The following is a 17,609-nucleotide window of genomic DNA, read 5'->3' as shown; positions in this document are numbered from 1 at the left end:
TCCGTGTCTCATTTCAAACCGTTAGCCTGCTCTGTTCAGGGGGTCTCATAGTCATCTTCATGGCAAGTCATACCTTGAATAGTTGGGCTCTGGGATTTCTTATCCTGCCCCGGAGCCTGGCAGAAGCGCTCCTTTCTCTGGCCAGTTGCACCTGTAACCTCTAAGCAGGGGACTGGAGCTTCCTTAGCCATCTTTTTCTGTCCTAAGTTGATGGTTACTTTATTTGTCTTTAAACCTAAGGCATGGTGGCACGTCCAAGGAACGCAAGGTTGTGGAATGCTTGGATTTGTTACCGGCAAATTAAAGTGAACTCACTGAGAGAGACTTATTTTAAGGAGTGGGAATTTGACTGGGAAATAATTGACTTTTTGGTATTGTAAGAGCGGAGGAAAGTAATGCCTGGCTCACGCGCATCTCTTTTCAGAACAAAAATGTTGTGACTACTCAGTTTTATAAATAGAAATGCTCAAGTTAAATCTTGTTAGTGCAGATTTTGAAGATGTAAAACTTAATTTTACCTGCTGTCCTTCTGATGCTGTGGTTGTCACAGGGAAAATGTGTTTAAGTGCTGCAACTATTGATTTGATTTCCAAAAAATAGCTTGAGCTGTTAGTTTAATTATTGTGTTGACACGTTGGCTATTGGAAACTAACATGATCATAGTCTGATGTGTCTGTTCTTAGCAGGATGTTATCTTTTGAAGGCCCATGTTACTGTTTGAAGGCTTGAAATGTTTGCTTTTCTGGAATTTGGTTTTCCCCTTACAGTGTTTCTGTGTCTCGGGGTTTAAAAAGAGGTGCAGCAGGAGAAAGAAGGCAAGGAGGTACTGGGCTAAAACTTGAGGGCTTTTCTGATAAATTTGCTCGTTGGCCTTTAGTAGTGAGTCTCTGCCTCAGTTTCCCTGTGTCTAACAAGACGCTAATGATGCCTACTTCAAAGATACTTTGTGAGGATTAATTAATGCTTGCAAAGGCCTTTGAAGATGAAAAAGGAGTCGTCGAAATATGAAACGTTTCCATGCCCCAGGTAAATGATCTGTGTGCTGGCTTGAGTTTGGCTTTTTCAGAATCTCTTGAGCACTTCCATGTGTTTTGAAGGGCTTATTTCAGTTGGACCGTGGTGGTGAACGCTTTTGGGAGACAGTGAGTGGTATAGCTATACTTGCAGAGGTTATTTACTTGCACCTGCCCCCAAGGAAAGAAAGAAAGACGATGTCGCGCAACTTCAGCAATATATACCAGTCAGAAGAATATAGGTGGCAGGTGTATCCTGAAAATGCAGCGTTTTCTATTTGTTTTTTTTTTCCCCAGGGCAAGTTTCTGTCCTTTACAGTGTTTGATAAAACAGTCCAGTGATGATCCCTGTATGAAATGATTTATGGTAACGGCAGCACTCTATTCCTGAGTGTACGGGTAGCCTGAAACAGACTGGAGGAGCAGTGCTCGCTATGCTTTACGTGGAAGTTGAATGCTTGTAATATTTTGAAATAAAATGTTTATTTCCTGTAAAACATGTCAGCTTGGTACATGATGTGCAAGTAGGTGTGCAGGGCAAAAAAAAAAAAGGCTTTCAGATTCTCACATCTTCTCCAGGGTGGTGTCTCCTCATCTTCCGTTTTGCCGGTGGCATAAGTAATCACATACTTTGTAAGTGCTGCATTAGTTGAAGATGCTCTAATGAATTGTTAGTGGATTATGGTCTGGTCTTTTTCACTCGAGGAATTTGAGGAAGACTTTGGAGCACTGTCAGTGTTTCAGTGGTTGAGGTTGTGGTGCTGCAGTGAAATGGATAGGTTGGCAGCCTGGGTGGAGCAGGATTTGGGCTTCGATCTGCATCCCTACGGTTTATTGTGAAGCACGCTAGGTTCAGGGCAAGGATTTTTTGGTCGTCAGTTTGAGCTGTGTTAGACGCAACAGTCGGTAAGAGCTTGAGGTTAGTTCTGTGGTAAGAACAAGCGGTGAAGTCTCAAGTTTTATGCGTAAGAATCAGAGAATCATAGAATGTGTTGGGTTTGAAGGGACCTTTAAAAGTCATCTAGTCCAACACCCCCACAGTAAGCAGGGACATTTTTAACTAGATCAGATTGTTAAAGAGCCTAAAGGAGCCTAAAATTTTCTGGTTTAGTTCAAGTTTCCCTAGATATGCAGCAGACTTGATAGAAATAGATAAAAAGCCCCATTGAAAGACTCCAGTGCGCAAATAGTTGGGTGTGAGGACGTCTAAGCCAGGCCAGCCAAAATGCTTCTTTCCGGAGTGCGAAGGTTTAAGTGGCTCCTTTCCTGCAGTTAACAAGAAGCGTATCAAGAGTTTAGGCTGGCTATTTAACTGCTTTGATTGTAAAAGATCTGCCAGTGTTGCGTTTGAAGCTGAAGTGGGCTGTTGAGGCAGCTCGGTAAGCGGTGGAAGCAGGATGCCTGGAAATTTTCCTTTCTTCTGGAAACATCATCTTGCCAACCTCAGACAGAAGAGCCTGCAAGAATCCGCATCGTTAAAAACCCTCCCTGTCAGCAGATGACTAGATAAAATTACAGCTTCGGAAGAACTCTGGTGTTTTTGCGTACGAGCAAGTTGTGACGTCTTTGTGAGGCCAGGCGGCGTGTGGGCTTGTGACAGCGCAAAGAGCTTTGTGTGGCTCGGAGGTGGTGGCTTCCAGACTCATCCGGCTCGGGGAGGCAAGCGCTTGAAACACGTTTCCTGATTTAGTGCTAGGTGGAACTGCATCTGGCACTGCTGTAGCTGTACTTACCTATAAAAATAGAAGGGCATAATTTACTAGAAATGCTGGATGTGGGTGTGAAGGGAGCAAAACGTCCTTGGAACTGTAAGATTTTTTTGAGAAGGCGGTTCTTCTTGGAAGACTAAAAATTGGTTGTAACAAATAGTGGGGATGATGCAAGGTGTTCCCCGTTCCGTGACCTTTTTTACGTCCAAGCGAAATGGGATGTTCAGCGTGGCGTTTCTGAGGATTTCTCTGTTCCCTTTCACTTCTGCATTAATGTGATGTTTTGATGTTTCAGAAGAACTGAACGAGAGTTCAGAGACTCTTAATCAGGGAAAGGCAGGTGCTGCCGACTAGCTCGGAGCATTTTAAAATCTAAAGAGAAATTGCTCACAGGTATAGCTAAATTCTATTACGGAATGTAGCTGAAAATAAAATGCCATACTTGATCAAGACGCCTATTACTGCGTGTAATGTTGGCCACCAGACAGAAGTCTTTAGAGTTACTTTTTTCACCGAGTGCTCAAGGAGTAGAGGAAGGACCTGGAGCAAGAAGACGTTATAAATCTGTCACATGTAACAGACTGACATAGAGGAAAAAATTATTTATTTGTTTTGTTTTTTTAAGATGCTTTCATCTCAGTGTTGGGAATTGTAATGTAGGATAGCAGGAGTAAGGTGCTGCTGTGCTCGGGGCTTAGGCAGCAAGCAGAATTACTTAGTAAGGTAACCATTTGAAGGGATAGTTAACTGATGGTGCTAAGGCATAAATAAATGAGGATGGGGTTTTATTAAATAATAGGAGAGCTTCTGAACTAATAAGGTAGTTGAAATAATGCTTGCAGCAACATTGGGAACTAGACTTCCCAAGAGCAAGTGTGTCCTATAAGGGTTTTGGCTTGGAGAAGCTGTATTAGGTTGTTGAGTCCCTGAACTTCTGTTTGTCTCAAGGAGTATATGACCGTGCACACAGTTAACAGGTTTCACATATGGTGAACTGCATAAATGCATGGAATTCTGATAATTCATTGCCAAAATTGCAGGTATTTCCATAGCACGTGACGACTAGCAGCCTGCATTTATCCTAATTGCTTTTCCTTTTGGATGCCTGCCTGCCTTTCGTGTGAGACCGTTTCCTGCGCTCGTAGGATGGCTGCGCTGAATTTGAGAAGCGGTGATCAGAAAGGTAGTGGAGGCAAACGTGGAATGGCTTATTTAGAATAGTTGGTGAGACCAAATAGTTGTGTATCCTGTTGTTACAGCTTTTGCCAGCTTACGGGAAGAAACCTGCTGTTTCTTGGCAGAGGGGGACAGGGACTAAGTGACACCTAATGATTTTTCCAGTGTGTTGTGTGTTCTCTCCTTCCTTGATCATAGGAGTTCTCTGCTGGGCATTCAACAGACCGACAATAATTTGGTTTGTTATCTGGCAAGCTCAAGGTCCGGGGTAGATACGGTATGAATTCTTACGCAAAGTTTTCTCAAACTAAACTATTTTGTTTAGGGAGTTCCTTCACCATGCTTTCCTTGTGCCTTGTTCTCGAGCCTTCATCCCTTCCCTTGGTTTATTTTTGCTAAAATCCAAACAGTTTCTTGGTTTAGTTATTTTGTAACCTTTTTCCACTTACTCTTTTGTATGTTTCTATACCATCTTCTCCTCCCAAAGATTTTCTGCTGAAGCTGTAAGTGGGGTGGAATCCTCTTGGTACGTGCTTCCTCTGTCTGGATAGAGCTTTCCCCGTCCCGCTCGGGGAGCTCCCCGCACCCAGTAGTAGTCTCTACAACGAGCTTGTAGGTCTTGCCTCGGGGAACTGCACCAGACCAGTTACAGCAGTTAAGCTTTTCAGTCTTCATTATTGTATGAAAATCACAGTATTGCGAAAGAGAAGCAGATGAATGTTAGCGTTTGAGATATGGTGAAAGGAGGATGTAGGCTTTAGGAATTGGGGTTTCTGTGTTAGTGTGTGTGGGGAAGGAATCTGCTATTCTCCTTTCTCGCTTTTAACGAATGAATGAATGACCTGAACTTCGGAGTGGTGGTAAGTCTGTCGAAACCTTTGTTATGCTTTCCACGAAAGTATTAGGAGTTGGTTTCGCTCATGGTCTAGTTATGATGGAGCCAGATCAAAATCTTGAGAGCAAGTTAGGAAGTCCTGTGCTTGTGTTTAGCATGTGCTGGTTTTATTCTGCTTACACTGACAGGCGTGGAAAGATAACTATACCAGTCTCTCTTGCTCTTCAGTTGTCGTGAATGCCGCCTTGCGTCAGCCTTGTCCGTGCAGCCATACACCAAAGCAATTGCCAGATGTTTTAAGTTGTATTTTTACCCCCTATGTTGGCGTAGTGGCTATAAAGTGGATGTGTTCCTGAAGGGAAACACTCGGGTCTCTTAAGTAGTCAATTAAAAGATTTAGTTTTTTGTTTGGTGTGGTTTTTTTTTTTTTTCAGTTGCTTTTTCTTCAGCATTGGTTTGAACCTGGGCTGGCGACAAATGCAGGCAGCTGGAGGGGTGGGAGGTGAAGGGAACTCCCTGAGCCGCAAAGGCTTCTCACTCCCACTGGGAGGCAATTATTTTATTGAAGATTTGAATCTGGTATCCTTGCGTAGGGTGCGACGCAAATGACTGGGGACTGGGTGCATGTTAGAAGTGTCCTGTAACAGAATATACGGGAGCCATACATTTCCTCTTCCTATTTCTGACTTCTAGTTGCATTTAGTAGCTGACAGCGTTAGTGTTGGACCATGTAAATCTCTAACCCGCCAGACTTGTGGGATCTGTTCGATACCTGAAGATGCACCCGCAAAGATGATGTCACCTGCCCAAGTGGATTTGGGGGACTCAGTAGACTTTCCTCCTCCGTTGCTCTTGTTCAAGTCTAAACTGAGATTTAATGAACTGCTGGGCAGTTTTGTCATGTGCTTGGGAAATGACATGTTCTCGGTTACCTGTCATGATGTGTTTTGGAAAGCAAGATTTTTTTTGTTGCATTCTTTGGTACGCATTGTGTCTCTGCTAGAGCTGTTTGCATTCAGGAGTGTAGAAACAAGTGATCTTTGTTCATGTTCTGTTGATGGCTGTAGTGTGGTGTGGTGGGGAAAATAAGATGCAGAATTAAGTTTCTAGAGTGCTTCTGTGTGGCAGTGTAGCTACGCTAGCATTGCCCCAAATATAAGCTGCAACCTTGGCGTGTTCAAACATGCAGTTTAAATATTTAGTGAGCTGTGGAGAGCCCTTACAGCCTACTAGCAAAAATTTCTGTTTGGTCCCGTAAAGAGTTCGTGAAAAACTGGCAAAGTCTTTTATATAAAGAAAAGAGAACTGGATAACATTTGTAATGAAAATTCTGCTGTCTGGGTTTCGCATCTTTCCACTTTCTTTGATTGGAATTCAGAGCTCGGTTTTCCTTTTCCGACAGAAATCTTTTCTCAGCTTATACCCTAAAAGACTCACAAATATTGGCTTATTTGACAATTTTCTGCAAATATTTAGCTTTACATGCCATGTCTCGGACACGTTAGGGGTTAGTGTGCCATCCAGGCTGACTGCCGTCATTTAAAATTCAAATGTCTAAGCTTTTTTCTAAGTCCATGTTTTTCACACAAAATTATAGGTGAAAATCAATGATTTATATGAGAGTTGTAAAAGTTGTCATCCTTATTTCTTGGCTAACTGGTGGACTGAAAGGTCTGTATGCTGCGAAACCAGAGGAAAAGGACATAGAAAGTTTGTGGCAAGTGTGGAATTCTATCAGTGTTCTGCTAGAATGTTAGTTTATTTTTGAGCAACTGTATCTAAAAAACTTTAATTCCCAAACAATATCAGATACTGAAAAAGTTTTTTTTTTTTTTTAATGTTGGTAGCTAAGATAACATTCTGAATCGATAAGGCCTGCAGAAAGTACGCTTTCCTAAATAACAGCAGCTTGGTTTTGAGGAATGAACAGTACCTATTTAACACATCATACCTGATTTGAAAAGACAGGGGTCTGAACAAGCTGTCCCTGCCTCCTTATTACACTTGTGATGACATTTCATGTCTCACGAAGGTGGGTGTTGAAAAAGAACATGTTTTTTTCTGTTAAATAGATAGTATCTTTAATTACCATGAGAAGCTTCCTGACTGTTCAGAGGAAAGGTTTCTATTTGGCTGGACGGCTAGCCTTGGTATGTGACTGTCCAATTTCTGGGGAAGGAAATATTTTCGGTCGCATCTTGCCCATGATCTGGTTTGCTGAGAGAAGGAAGGGAGTCTGAGCGTTCCCAATTGTCCGGCTGGCTTAACAGTGAGCAGACAAGAAGGCAGGGTAGGGGAGAATCGTTTAATTGTTTAAAACAAGTCAAAGCACCTGTTACTTTTGCATCCCAGTTTTTGTTAACTGTCCTTTTTCGACATGAAAATATGGCAGTGGGGAAAGTATTTAATGTTAATCCTGTGCTTATGCGTGACTTGTCCGCTCCTTCCTTTTTCCCTTCCCTTTCCACAAGTTCTCTAAATATTTCCTCTTCCGTTTGCAGTGGCAGTCGCTCTTCCAAAACCTTCAAACCAAAGAAGAATATTCCAGAGGGGTCTCACCAGTACGAGCTGCTAAAACATGCTGAAGCCACGCTTGGCAGCGGTAATCTCCGGATGGCCGTTATGCTTCCAGAGGGTGAAGACTTAAACGAATGGGTTGCAGTTAACAGTAAGTGGGCTGACCTTTTTTTTTTTTTCCTGTAAGGGGGGCGTTGAATGTGGGCTGACACTTGTGGGAGGACAACTCTGTGCTCCTTTCTAGTGGGGTTGGCTCTTCTGTCCTGCACGCACCGCTCTGCTGCTGTTGGGAGAGGCGAATGTCGTATCATCGAGAGCTGACACATGTAGAGCGACTCACCCAGACAAAAACTCCTTAATCTGCTTGTGCTGAAAATACATTCCTGTTAACAAAATAATTCTTATTCTTAGTCTGAGGACTTGATTGCAAACAAGTGCTGAAGTAGAAATGTCACCGCTGTTTTTAGAAAGTAGCCTGTCAGTGCTGTCTTAATATGTTTAATCTAGTTCTTTTTCAGCTAAGCTTGTTACCCTGTGGTATAGTCGAGCCTCTGCATGCTAAGTGTAAAACCTTAATTAAGTGTGAGGGCCAGCGCTAAAAGATGTTAAAGGCTGAGGTCACGTGTATGGCCTGGATTTCCTTTTGCCGGTAACAAACCCACAGATAGATCTTTGCGATTTTCCTAAAGTTAGTTCCTTCCTTTTGTTTCTACCAAATTGTGAGCCTTTGCTCCGCTAAGTCTCTGATGTCATTATTTTTACTTCCTCTAAAGCTGTTTGTCCTAGCTCTCTCCTCTCCTGCTAGGTCAGGCCGAACAATGATGCCCAAATTAGTGTTTGCTGATTGCTTGACCGTGTTTCCTCCTCCTTCTTCTCCCAGCTGCATGAATTTGCTGCCTGCCTTCTCCTCTTAAAGAATGGATTAACGCGGGTGCTATCATGCTCCGTAGCCCGTGCAGAGTTTTGGCTGCCACAAACTCTGTGCCCCGTCTGAGTGTTTCCTCATCTTCTGTGCCTTCGGCTTGCTGTGCTTCTGTGATCGAAGGGTATTGATGGTGCACTGCAATGCAATATAAGTTACGCTCAAGATAAATGTCTTCTCATTGTTTATGTGGTTCTATTTCTTCTTGCTCTATGACATGTTTGGGAAGTGAAACTGTCGTACTGACTTCAACCTTCCGGTTCTTAATTAGCCACACAGTGCTCAGCAATATGATTTGCCACCGCTTCCAGGGAATGTTGAAATTGCTGACACCATTCTTTAGTCACACTGTATTGCAAAACTGTCTAGAAAAAACAGCCAGCCCATTTTTATGAGTAAGCATTACTAAAGATGCTGCATGTATTGCTGGCATCCTTCCCTTTTGGTGCTTCCTCCGCTCCATGTCTCTTCTCTGCTGTGCGGCAGCGGAGTTTTTCCCCTCCCAAATGACTTAACTGCTAAATTAGCTGGGTGGCAAAAGGCACACAAGCACTTGACAAAGGAGTGGGAGCTGCCTTTTGGTACCAGCTGCGTTCTTTAATGAAATGCTCCTCTTCCATGCCTCCTGCAGCAAAGTGGGGTTTTAATGTTTATTTTTTTTGTGTGTCTAGAAGCGATTAACTGATTAGATGGTCCCTTCGTTTACAGCATCTCTCTCCCACACCTAGTACTGGCTAATGGTAACTGTGAGCCCATTCCGTAGACTGAGAAATCTAATAATCTAAACTAATAAGACTGAGAAATCTAATATGCAACTTAATGTCATTGGTTTTGCCCTTCACAATAGCGAGAGCACAGGAACGAACGTGCCCTGCTCTGCTCCTTCTTGCTCAGCTCTTAGCCTCGCTGACGGTTTAACAGTACGGAGCTGACTTATATAGAGATTTTTCAACTATGTTTTTCAAATACAAAAATCAGAAGGTGGGAAGTGTGCAATCAGTTTGTTTTGAGTTTCGTTTGAAAATATTAAAAAACAGTTTCAGAAGTACATCTTGCCCCGTCTTTGTAATAGAACACCACCAGACTCTGCATTTTTTCAAGTAGAAAAGCGCTTGGAAAAAATAAACTAAACCCTCAAAACTTAAGAACAGTGAGTAAAAAGAGGAAGTGAAAAATATGCAAAGGCACTGCACAGCTTGACACATGTTGGAAAGGAGGCTGTTGCATTTTTCTTGTTTGTCAGGCGCCGCTGGCTGCGGTGGATGGGTGGTATGTCTCATGGCCTTTAGAGACTTGCAAGTGCGGGATTCACGATAATCAGTCATCTTGTCGAAGTCTGTGGGTTTTTTGAACACGCTTGCCTTGAAGCAAACATTGGGCTGTGGTCTCTGCTGGGAGGGAGCAGGGAATGGAAACTTAATTAACAGTTCTTGTGTACACTTAAGAAACAAGGGCTGTATATAACCATTTTTTGCTGCCTTCAGTGTTAACTGCCTCCTTCCCCTGCCCAAACAAACTTTAGGGTCCGCCTTGTCCTCTGCAACTTTAATCAGCCTTTCCCAATGTTTTGCTGTTTTCTGGTTTTGCTGTGCAGGGAAAAAAAAAAAAGACTTTATTGCTGGAGATGAGCTGTGCTAGGTTCATGCCATACGTTTTGTTTTTTTTTTTTTTTTTTTTTTTTTAATTTGCTTTGCTTTTTGATACCTGGGAAGTCGGATGACACAGATGTAACTTGTATCCTCAGTAACAGAGTTAAGCAAGGAACACAAATGTGGCGTATTTTTGGTGTTACCCAGAGAAGCTGTGGCTGCCGCATCCCTGGAGGGGTTCAAGGCCAGGATGGATGGGGCTTAGAGCAACCTGGTCTGGTGGGAGGTGTCCCTGCCCAGGGCAGGGGGGTGGAACTGGATGATCTTAAAAGGTACATTCCGACCCAAACAATTCTATGATTCTGTGAAATGTTCTTTGAAAAGATAGTCTTTTGGAACACAAAGCCTGAGGGATGTCAGCGTCAGCTAATGGGTAGCAGTTCTGTCTGGTTGGAAAGTTTACATTGGAAATCTTTGTTTTATTCCAGACTTCCAGTAGAATGTGGGATTCTAATAAAAGGCACCAAACTTTCAGAAAAGGAAATAACTCTGCTTTCTCTTTCCCTTTTGTTCTTTCAAATGACGGTTTTGCTTCTGGAACAATTAAATAGTTCTTACCAGAGGCCGTTCTAGAAAGTTGGTGGTTGTGTTCTGCACCTTCTTTATAATACATCTTAAAAAGCATTAACTATGAGATCCCCCCCCCCAAAAAAAAAATAATCCAGAACTTTCTTTAGCAGTGTGTGTTTTACAGTTAAGGCTGTAGGAAGCTTGTGTTGCCATTACACTGCAGCGTGTTAATTGATGGTTTAAATGTTTTACAGCTGTTGACTTCTTCAACCAGATCAATATGCTTTATGGAACCATTACGGACTTCTGCACAGAGGAGAGCTGCCCCGTGATGTCTGCCGGCCCAAAGTAAGATGATTTTTTACGCGTTCTTGAGAGTGTGTAATTTTTGAGATTATTTTGCATTTGAAAACCTGAGGCTAGCTCAGTTGAGTGCCAAAGATAAGGTCACTTCTGTGAGTAGGAAGGATGTCTTTTCTTCTTACCTGTGAGGGGAGGGGAGAATTTGAACCTTTGTTAAGGGAGGGGGGAAGAGAAAGGTGGGGCTTCGGTGTTGTTTTTTGTTTGGTTATTTTTTTCCCCCCTCTTTAGCTTGGGAAGTAAACAGACTATTGAAACTATTTTTTCCTTTTTTTTAAGATGTTAATGAGTGCTTCCCTAAATTAAGATCTGAAGTTTTTATATGCTGGCGTTCATTTAGGGCTTACCAAAATCTTCCAGGCCTTTTCAGTAGGTATGACAAAAATAAACTTGTCTACAGTAGTAGTCTGAATAAGAATCCCCTACCCTGTCCCTCAGTTGAGTTTCACTTCTTCGATTCGTCCTTACGCTTTTGTACGGACATCCCGTGTTTGTGTTTTTTGCTTGCTCTCCAGGTGATTAATAGAGGAAGATACCTGCGTTTCTAAGCCAGTGGCAAGGGAGGGCACTGCTTCCTTTTAAATTACTGAAAAATCTTAAATAAACACTAAGGAAAAACAAGCCTCTCCTCCACTTCCTCCTCTTTTATAATGGCATTTGTTGTTATTGTCTGAAGCAGTAATTGCCAGCCGGTGCACGGTGCGGTGGGGAGCTGAGGGTGCGGAGAAGGGGGCGGTTGGGCGGAGAGGGCAGGAGCTCGGCAGAGCGAAAGCAGCCAAGCGGACCAAGAAAAGCTTTGGCGCTGTGTTCTTAAGCTAAAAATGGACGTTGCTGAATGTCAAAACCAGTGTGGGCAGGCAGACCTGCTGCTGCAGAGCGGGGAGGGGTGAAAATACAAAAGGAATAATTAAGTTCACCATTATGCAGAAGGAGTTGGGATAAGCTTGTGCAATAACATGGCCCATTGTCTGCTTTGTGCTTTGGCATGCGGAAAACAAACTCTTATTTATTAAATACGAGCATGAAAATATTTTTTTGCTTTGCTGTTTGCCTGCTGAGAAGCAGTTATTTGGGGGTGGAGGTTAATTATTAAAGGTTTAGCTGTCTGGTTGCCAGAATAAACAATTCAGTTCTCTCCAAAGAGACCGATAACCATCAACCGAAATATATGTCGTGCTCAAATAGTGATGCGGCGGGATAGAAAAGAGATGCTAGAAGACAGAAGATGCGTTCTGCCGAGGTTTTAATTAGGTGATCTCGTCCGTAGGACTTGCAGAGCATTCCCCAGACTCTGCAGCCCCCCGCGTGTGCTCAGGGATGGGTTTTGTGAAAGGATCAGAAGCGTGGTGAGACCAGGAACTGGTGGTTTGTGAGGCTGGCCGTGCCTGGCAGTAGAGCATACACGGTGTTTTTAGTTTGAGTGAGCGTGGCTTTCTTTAACTTCAAAGGTGGCCTGCAAAATTTTTTTCAGGAAGGTACTGCTGGAAAATGTGTCAGCATGAAAGCAGTGATATTTACAGATATTTTTTTCTGTTTCTTACCTGTTTCCTGTTCTCTTCTGGCTCCAGCTGTATCAGTTGAAGAAGGATCGAGCCATAGGTGCTCGTTAGTGCTTCTGGGCTGAGGGTTGCTATCTGCTCCCATCCGTGGCTGAGCTGCCACCAGTATTGCATCCGCACCCACTTCAGACCAAAGAGTGGGAGGTAGCTGAAACAACTACATAAGGTCATTTGAAACAGGTTTGGCAGCCTTAGTATGAGGAGCTGGGGAGAACCAAAAGCAGCTCTGTGGCTATACAGTCTGATTTTTGCGTTCCCGCTGGAAAAGCGTCTATGGTCCGGGTATTAAAAAAGGGTTGTAAGGTGCTGGTGCGTACACAGGTAGCTGTTCAGAACTCGTCACGGCTCGGTCACAATTTTCAAAGCACAACCGTTAAACTTGTAGCAATCTATGGAAGCATTCAACCAGATGTCTAAGTGAGAGGATAACTAGAGCAGAATTGTGGTGTTTCTTGTATGCACTGCCTGGTACTGGTGTTTTTGTCTTGAAAACTCCTTTTAAAGAAAAAAAAAAAAGCAAGATCCTTGGCAACAGACAGGTCACCTAGGTTGGTGTCTGGGGTTTTTTTTGTGTTTTATTTTTGATATAGGGAGGGTTATTTCTAAAGGGCTACTTTGAAGCACATGCCTGGGGCTGTATGGCTACAGCCCACTGGTTCTTTTTGGTAGCAATCTTAAACAGAAGGGCTTGGCTGAGGCTGGTAAATTTTTGTTTTGGACTTGTCTTTGTTGGAAGGATTACTGACTTAGCCTGCATCAGGGTGTTAGGACATTGAGTTAGTTAAGGATTCACGTAAAGTTCAAGAACTTATCTCCTCTCTCTTGCTGCACAGCTTTCTGTCTAACAATTTGAAAAAAGTATCAGTTTAATTTGTTCCAAAACATATGATTACTCATGGTAATGTTCCATTCTTCTCACTGCACCAACGAACAACCATTTCTTACCCAAACAAACCCTAGTTGGTTATCGCTTGCTATTCTTGTTTCAGTCGCAGTATCACCATCAGTGCAACTGGCATGACAACACGTTAAGAACTTGCATAGGAGTAATATGTTTATTCACCAGCATCGGGTGAGGGGAATTTTCTTCTATTTTTCCTCCCTGGTTGTAAGACTTCAATAGGAACACAAAGGAGGGACGTGGCTGCTGCACCTTTCAAAGCTGGATTTCTGAACTGGGGCTCTGAAATCCATATTTAGGCTTTTGTGTGAGTACACTACGCTCACTCTTAATAGCACTGAGATCCTTCTGATTTTCCTGAGGTTCACTGCTCCCCAGTGCTTCTGTCTTCGAATGTTCAGATTGGAATCGCTGGGCCCTCCAAAGGGGACAGCTCCCATAAATCCTACCTGGGCGTAAGACGATGTAACGGAATGTTCCCGTGCAGCCTTCTGCCGTAATCAGGTCCTTGAAATACCCTGTGTCTCTCTGCAATATCAGTCCTTTGGCCTTTTTGTGACGCTCCGCTCTGCGCCTGTGTCACGTGATGACAAAACAGAAGAAGTATTTTTCAGCAGTCTCGATGGAGTACAGTTTTGCTGAGATTTAGAGATGACGGATCCAAATAAATGTCTGACAAGCTTTTAAAAAGCGTTACTGAGCCACTCCGTTTTATTGCTGTTGGACAGGGTAACAGCTTTCATTTTACTCAAGCTGGTGTTTTGGGTCTTTTTGTGTTTTGGTTTTTTTTTGGTTTTTTTTTTTTTTCCTCTTCTTTTAGGCCATGTACATGTATGGTAGAGGAGCTGGTGCTGTGATGTTTTTTATACTTAAAGATATTTTTTTTTTAGTGTGAGACACATAGTTTTTCTGTTTATAGATGGCAAATAACTTGGTTATTAATATGAGAGATTTCTCACAAAGTCCTTAGGGATTCTTAGGTTTTCTCCTGCGCTTGCTGAAGTGAGCTGTGTATTTCCTGCTCTATCCTTCACGTACTGTTTTGCCCTTAAACCTCTACTAAACTGTTGAGGTTTCTAAAAATGCATTTTCCGCAGAGGAACGACGTATCGCAGTAAGGTTAATTTGTTTCTATCACCAGAGCTGTAGCTGTTTCCTCACAAGCTTGGGCTAGAAATGGGATTGTACCCTTCATTCCCTGTAGCTGTTCAGATGATTCTGATACGTGGGAATTATCCGCATGTGTTTTGGTTTTCTTTTTTTGTTTAAGAAGCTGGGCTGGGATTTAATCTTGAAGGAAGAGTTCATTTTCTCTTCCCTTGCCATCCCCAAGCCTTTTGAGAGGCTAGGAATAACCGTGAATATTCCAGCAACTGCATGGAGCGTGGGCTGTTTGCCAGAATACTTTCAGATTCTCTATACGACTTAATTTTTGTCAGGATATCTCTGGTGTTTCTTAGGAGCTGTGTTACTTAAAGCATCTTTCAATGGCATTCCTTCCTCTGAAAAACGGAGGACTAATCCATAGTGTTGGGAGGTGAGGAGGGAGGGAGGCTTGTCGTGGATATATGTTATGAGATGATGAAATTTTTTGGTGTTTAATTTAGTTGGTGGTTTTACTCTGTCTCCAGACTGAAGCTGGCACCTCAGCCAAGTGTTGATATTTGTGCTAAGTTAACAGCGCTTAAATCTCAGTATTAGGGTGATACTGGCTGGTGAGGAATACCGATTTTTCAGAAATCCAGACACGTTTTGGTCCATTCAATGCGGATGGAATTTTTGCATGGGTTTTGAGATACAGTTTTAAAATGCTTTCACACCCTCTGATTTGCTGCCGTTATAAAAATGGGATCTTTTTATACCATTGTGAGCGGCATGCTCATAGTCACTTGTAAAACTTGTTTATTGTGAAAGTGTTCTCCCAGTTACTGCTCTGACAAAACTGTATTTGTTAAACAAAATTAGAAGCCAGATTTATCAGATACGGTTAAGCTTTGCATAAAATGATTTGTATGATCTTTAAAATAGAAGACCTTCTCCAGTGTCTGCACAACACCAGTTGGAGATAGCGAGGGAAAGTCTAAACAGTGGTGGCTGCAGCCCAAACATTGTGGTATGGTACTACTGTGCTTAGAAATAGCAATCAAATTGAGCACAGTTGAGCACGAATCCTCCATGAAAAAAGAAATATTAATCATTAATAACATATCTTTTAAAAAGAACTGAGATAAAATTCTACATGAAGTGGGTATATTTCCCGCAAAAGCATGGCTGAGCTGACATCACTATCCTTGTATGTTTTGGTTTGTTTGTTTGCTTTTTTATATTTTCTATTTGGAAAAGAGGAGTGTTGCAGCTAGCCTGAATCATTTCTGTTTGTTTCTCTGGGAGGATTTCAGAGCCGCGGAGCTCAGCAGTCCTTTCGGCTTCTGGCTTGGCAGCAGGCTCGCCCCACGGGTAGCTGTTCCCTTCTAATTTCATGAGGACTCGTTGCTCTCTGGTTGTGCACGTAAATGGATGCCGTTCCATACATTTTTCCATGGCTTTTTAAATTCCTGAAGTTAAAACAATAGCTGTAAAATGAGGGATGCGGGAATCTACTCATTAAATGTGCTACATAGAAGATGTCAACGTTACTAGCTCTGTGAATGGAAAAGGATGAAAAGAGCACACATTATACTGTTCATAGTTGTGTCAGTGGTTCGTAAAGGTGTGACATCACCCTAGAATGGAAGAATTAAGCTAAAAGACAGTTACTGGCGTGCAGCTGTCACATGGGTCAGTGATATAACTGGAGATTCTTCTGGATCTTGGTGTGCTGCACGGTAGGACTAGACCTTCAAATATCCACCTCTTCTAAGGACGGCTGTTTAGTCTAGAAGCTTTCTTGTAACTGTTAGCTAAAAGGCACTTTATACCAGCTTCCAGTTTCTTGATAGCTTTCTTTGGCATTAACCTACCTCTGAATCTATTCCGTGTCTCTAATAGGATCATGATTTGGGATGTCTGGCAAGAGCCAGTGTAGTTTGGTGGTCGGTTATGCAAAAGCTGTAAGAATATTTTTCAAACGTAACGAAATTTCATAAATGTTAGGGGTCTGATGTGTCTGGCTGCAGATGTTGAGCATTGCCACTGGGTTTGCAGTGCTTCTCTGCCAGTGGGGGTGAAGCTATGGGTGCCGTAGCACCTATTGCTAGGGCTGACTGGGGGAAATTTCACGTTAGAAGTCAGTCAGGTGCTTAGCTTTTATTTGTGGGAGAATCTCATGTAACTTCTTGATGTTTCACTTCAACTGTATGTAATGTTTTTTTCCCTTTGGAAGAGGCCGGGTTGGGGGGGAAGAGCTTTAAAAAGAACAAGTAGCTAGTGGCCTTTCAAGGTTTGGAAAACTGCTTGCGGTGCGGCCCCTTTTGATGTGCAGGGAAGCAGGTGTGATCGCAGGCTGCCACGTATGTTTTGGCAACTGAGGATGAATGAGTTGTGCTGTAATGGGTGAAGTTTTTGAAGGTCTTCATGGAGTGCAGAAGAGAGTCCAGCAAAAGCAAGATTGCGGTAGGGAGACTGGGTGGAGAGCAGATGCCTCGGGAGCGTTTGGACCTTGGTTTCAAGGAAGGACTGTGGGAGGGTGTGGGAGTGCGGGGAGCGGAGCAGGAAAGCAGCCTTCCAGACCTTGATATGAATGATTCACTTGTCTTAAGAAATGTCTCCTTGTTGTCGTCCCAACCCAGATATGAGTACCACTGGGCAGATGGGACAAACATAAAGAAACCAATTAAATGCTCTGCACCAAAGTACATTGATTACCTGATGACTTGGGTCCAGGATCAGCTGGATGATGAAACGCTATTTCCTTCTAAAATAGGTAAAGTAAATAAGTAAAATCAAACAATGTATTTGGATTATGCTTGTACAGGAATATTCAAGTCTTACAGCATTAAAAGGTGTGCTAAATAACCGACTGGAGGAGGGGAAATTTAAAAGGTTACATTATACGTATAAAGGCATTTTTATCTCTTAAGATAAAATTTATGTGGTAGTACATGAACTCTGATCCATGTGTTAGTACTCCTAATAAACATGTCACAATTTTGAATGCAGGAAGTACTGTTTCTATTTAATAACTGACCATGTTGATCGAATCTGATGGTTTTTTTCGTTTTGAAGAGTGGGTTGTTTCCTTAGGAATAAGGGTCTCAAAACCTTATAACCAGTAATCGGTACAAACTGGCAGCTTTTTTGATGCAGGAAAGATGCTTGATCCTCATGAGGGACTACTTCTAGGCCTTACCTCCAAAGAAGCTGAGTTAATGGTATTTTTTCCTTTCAAGTGAAGACGAAAGATGTACGTTTTTAAGAGGTTTCTTTCAGAAAACCAGGAGGAAAGTACTAACAACCACCAGTTTGGAAACGATAACAAGAAGAAAACCCTGCTTCTAGAGGCACGAAGGACTATTTGTT

General features: G+C 42.6%; 1 protein-coding gene across 2 annotated transcripts in view; it reads left to right on the top strand.

Moving 5' to 3' along the window:
• Positions 1-17,609, top strand: part of MOB1B (MOB kinase activator 1B) — a 47,045-nt gene that overhangs the window by 21,158 nt on the left and 8,278 nt on the right. For both annotated transcript variants that reach the window (XM_054202281.1, XM_054202280.1), the window contains exons 2-4: positions 7,235-7,401; positions 10,586-10,679; positions 16,880-17,013. In XM_054202281.1, coding sequence (XP_054058256.1) covers positions 7,347-7,401; positions 10,586-10,679; positions 16,880-17,013 — 283 coding nt within the window. In that variant the 5' untranslated portion in view covers positions 7,235-7,346. The remainder of the gene's footprint in view (positions 1-7,234; positions 7,402-10,585; positions 10,680-16,879; positions 17,014-17,609) is intronic.

The sequence above is a fragment of the Rissa tridactyla genome, chromosome 5 (genome assembly GCF_028500815.1).
Source record: "Rissa tridactyla isolate bRisTri1 chromosome 5, bRisTri1.patW.cur.20221130, whole genome shotgun sequence".
Taxonomy (NCBI): Eukaryota; Metazoa; Chordata; class Aves; order Charadriiformes; family Laridae; genus Rissa; species Rissa tridactyla.
This window is presented reverse-complemented; position numbering and strand designations above follow the sequence as displayed.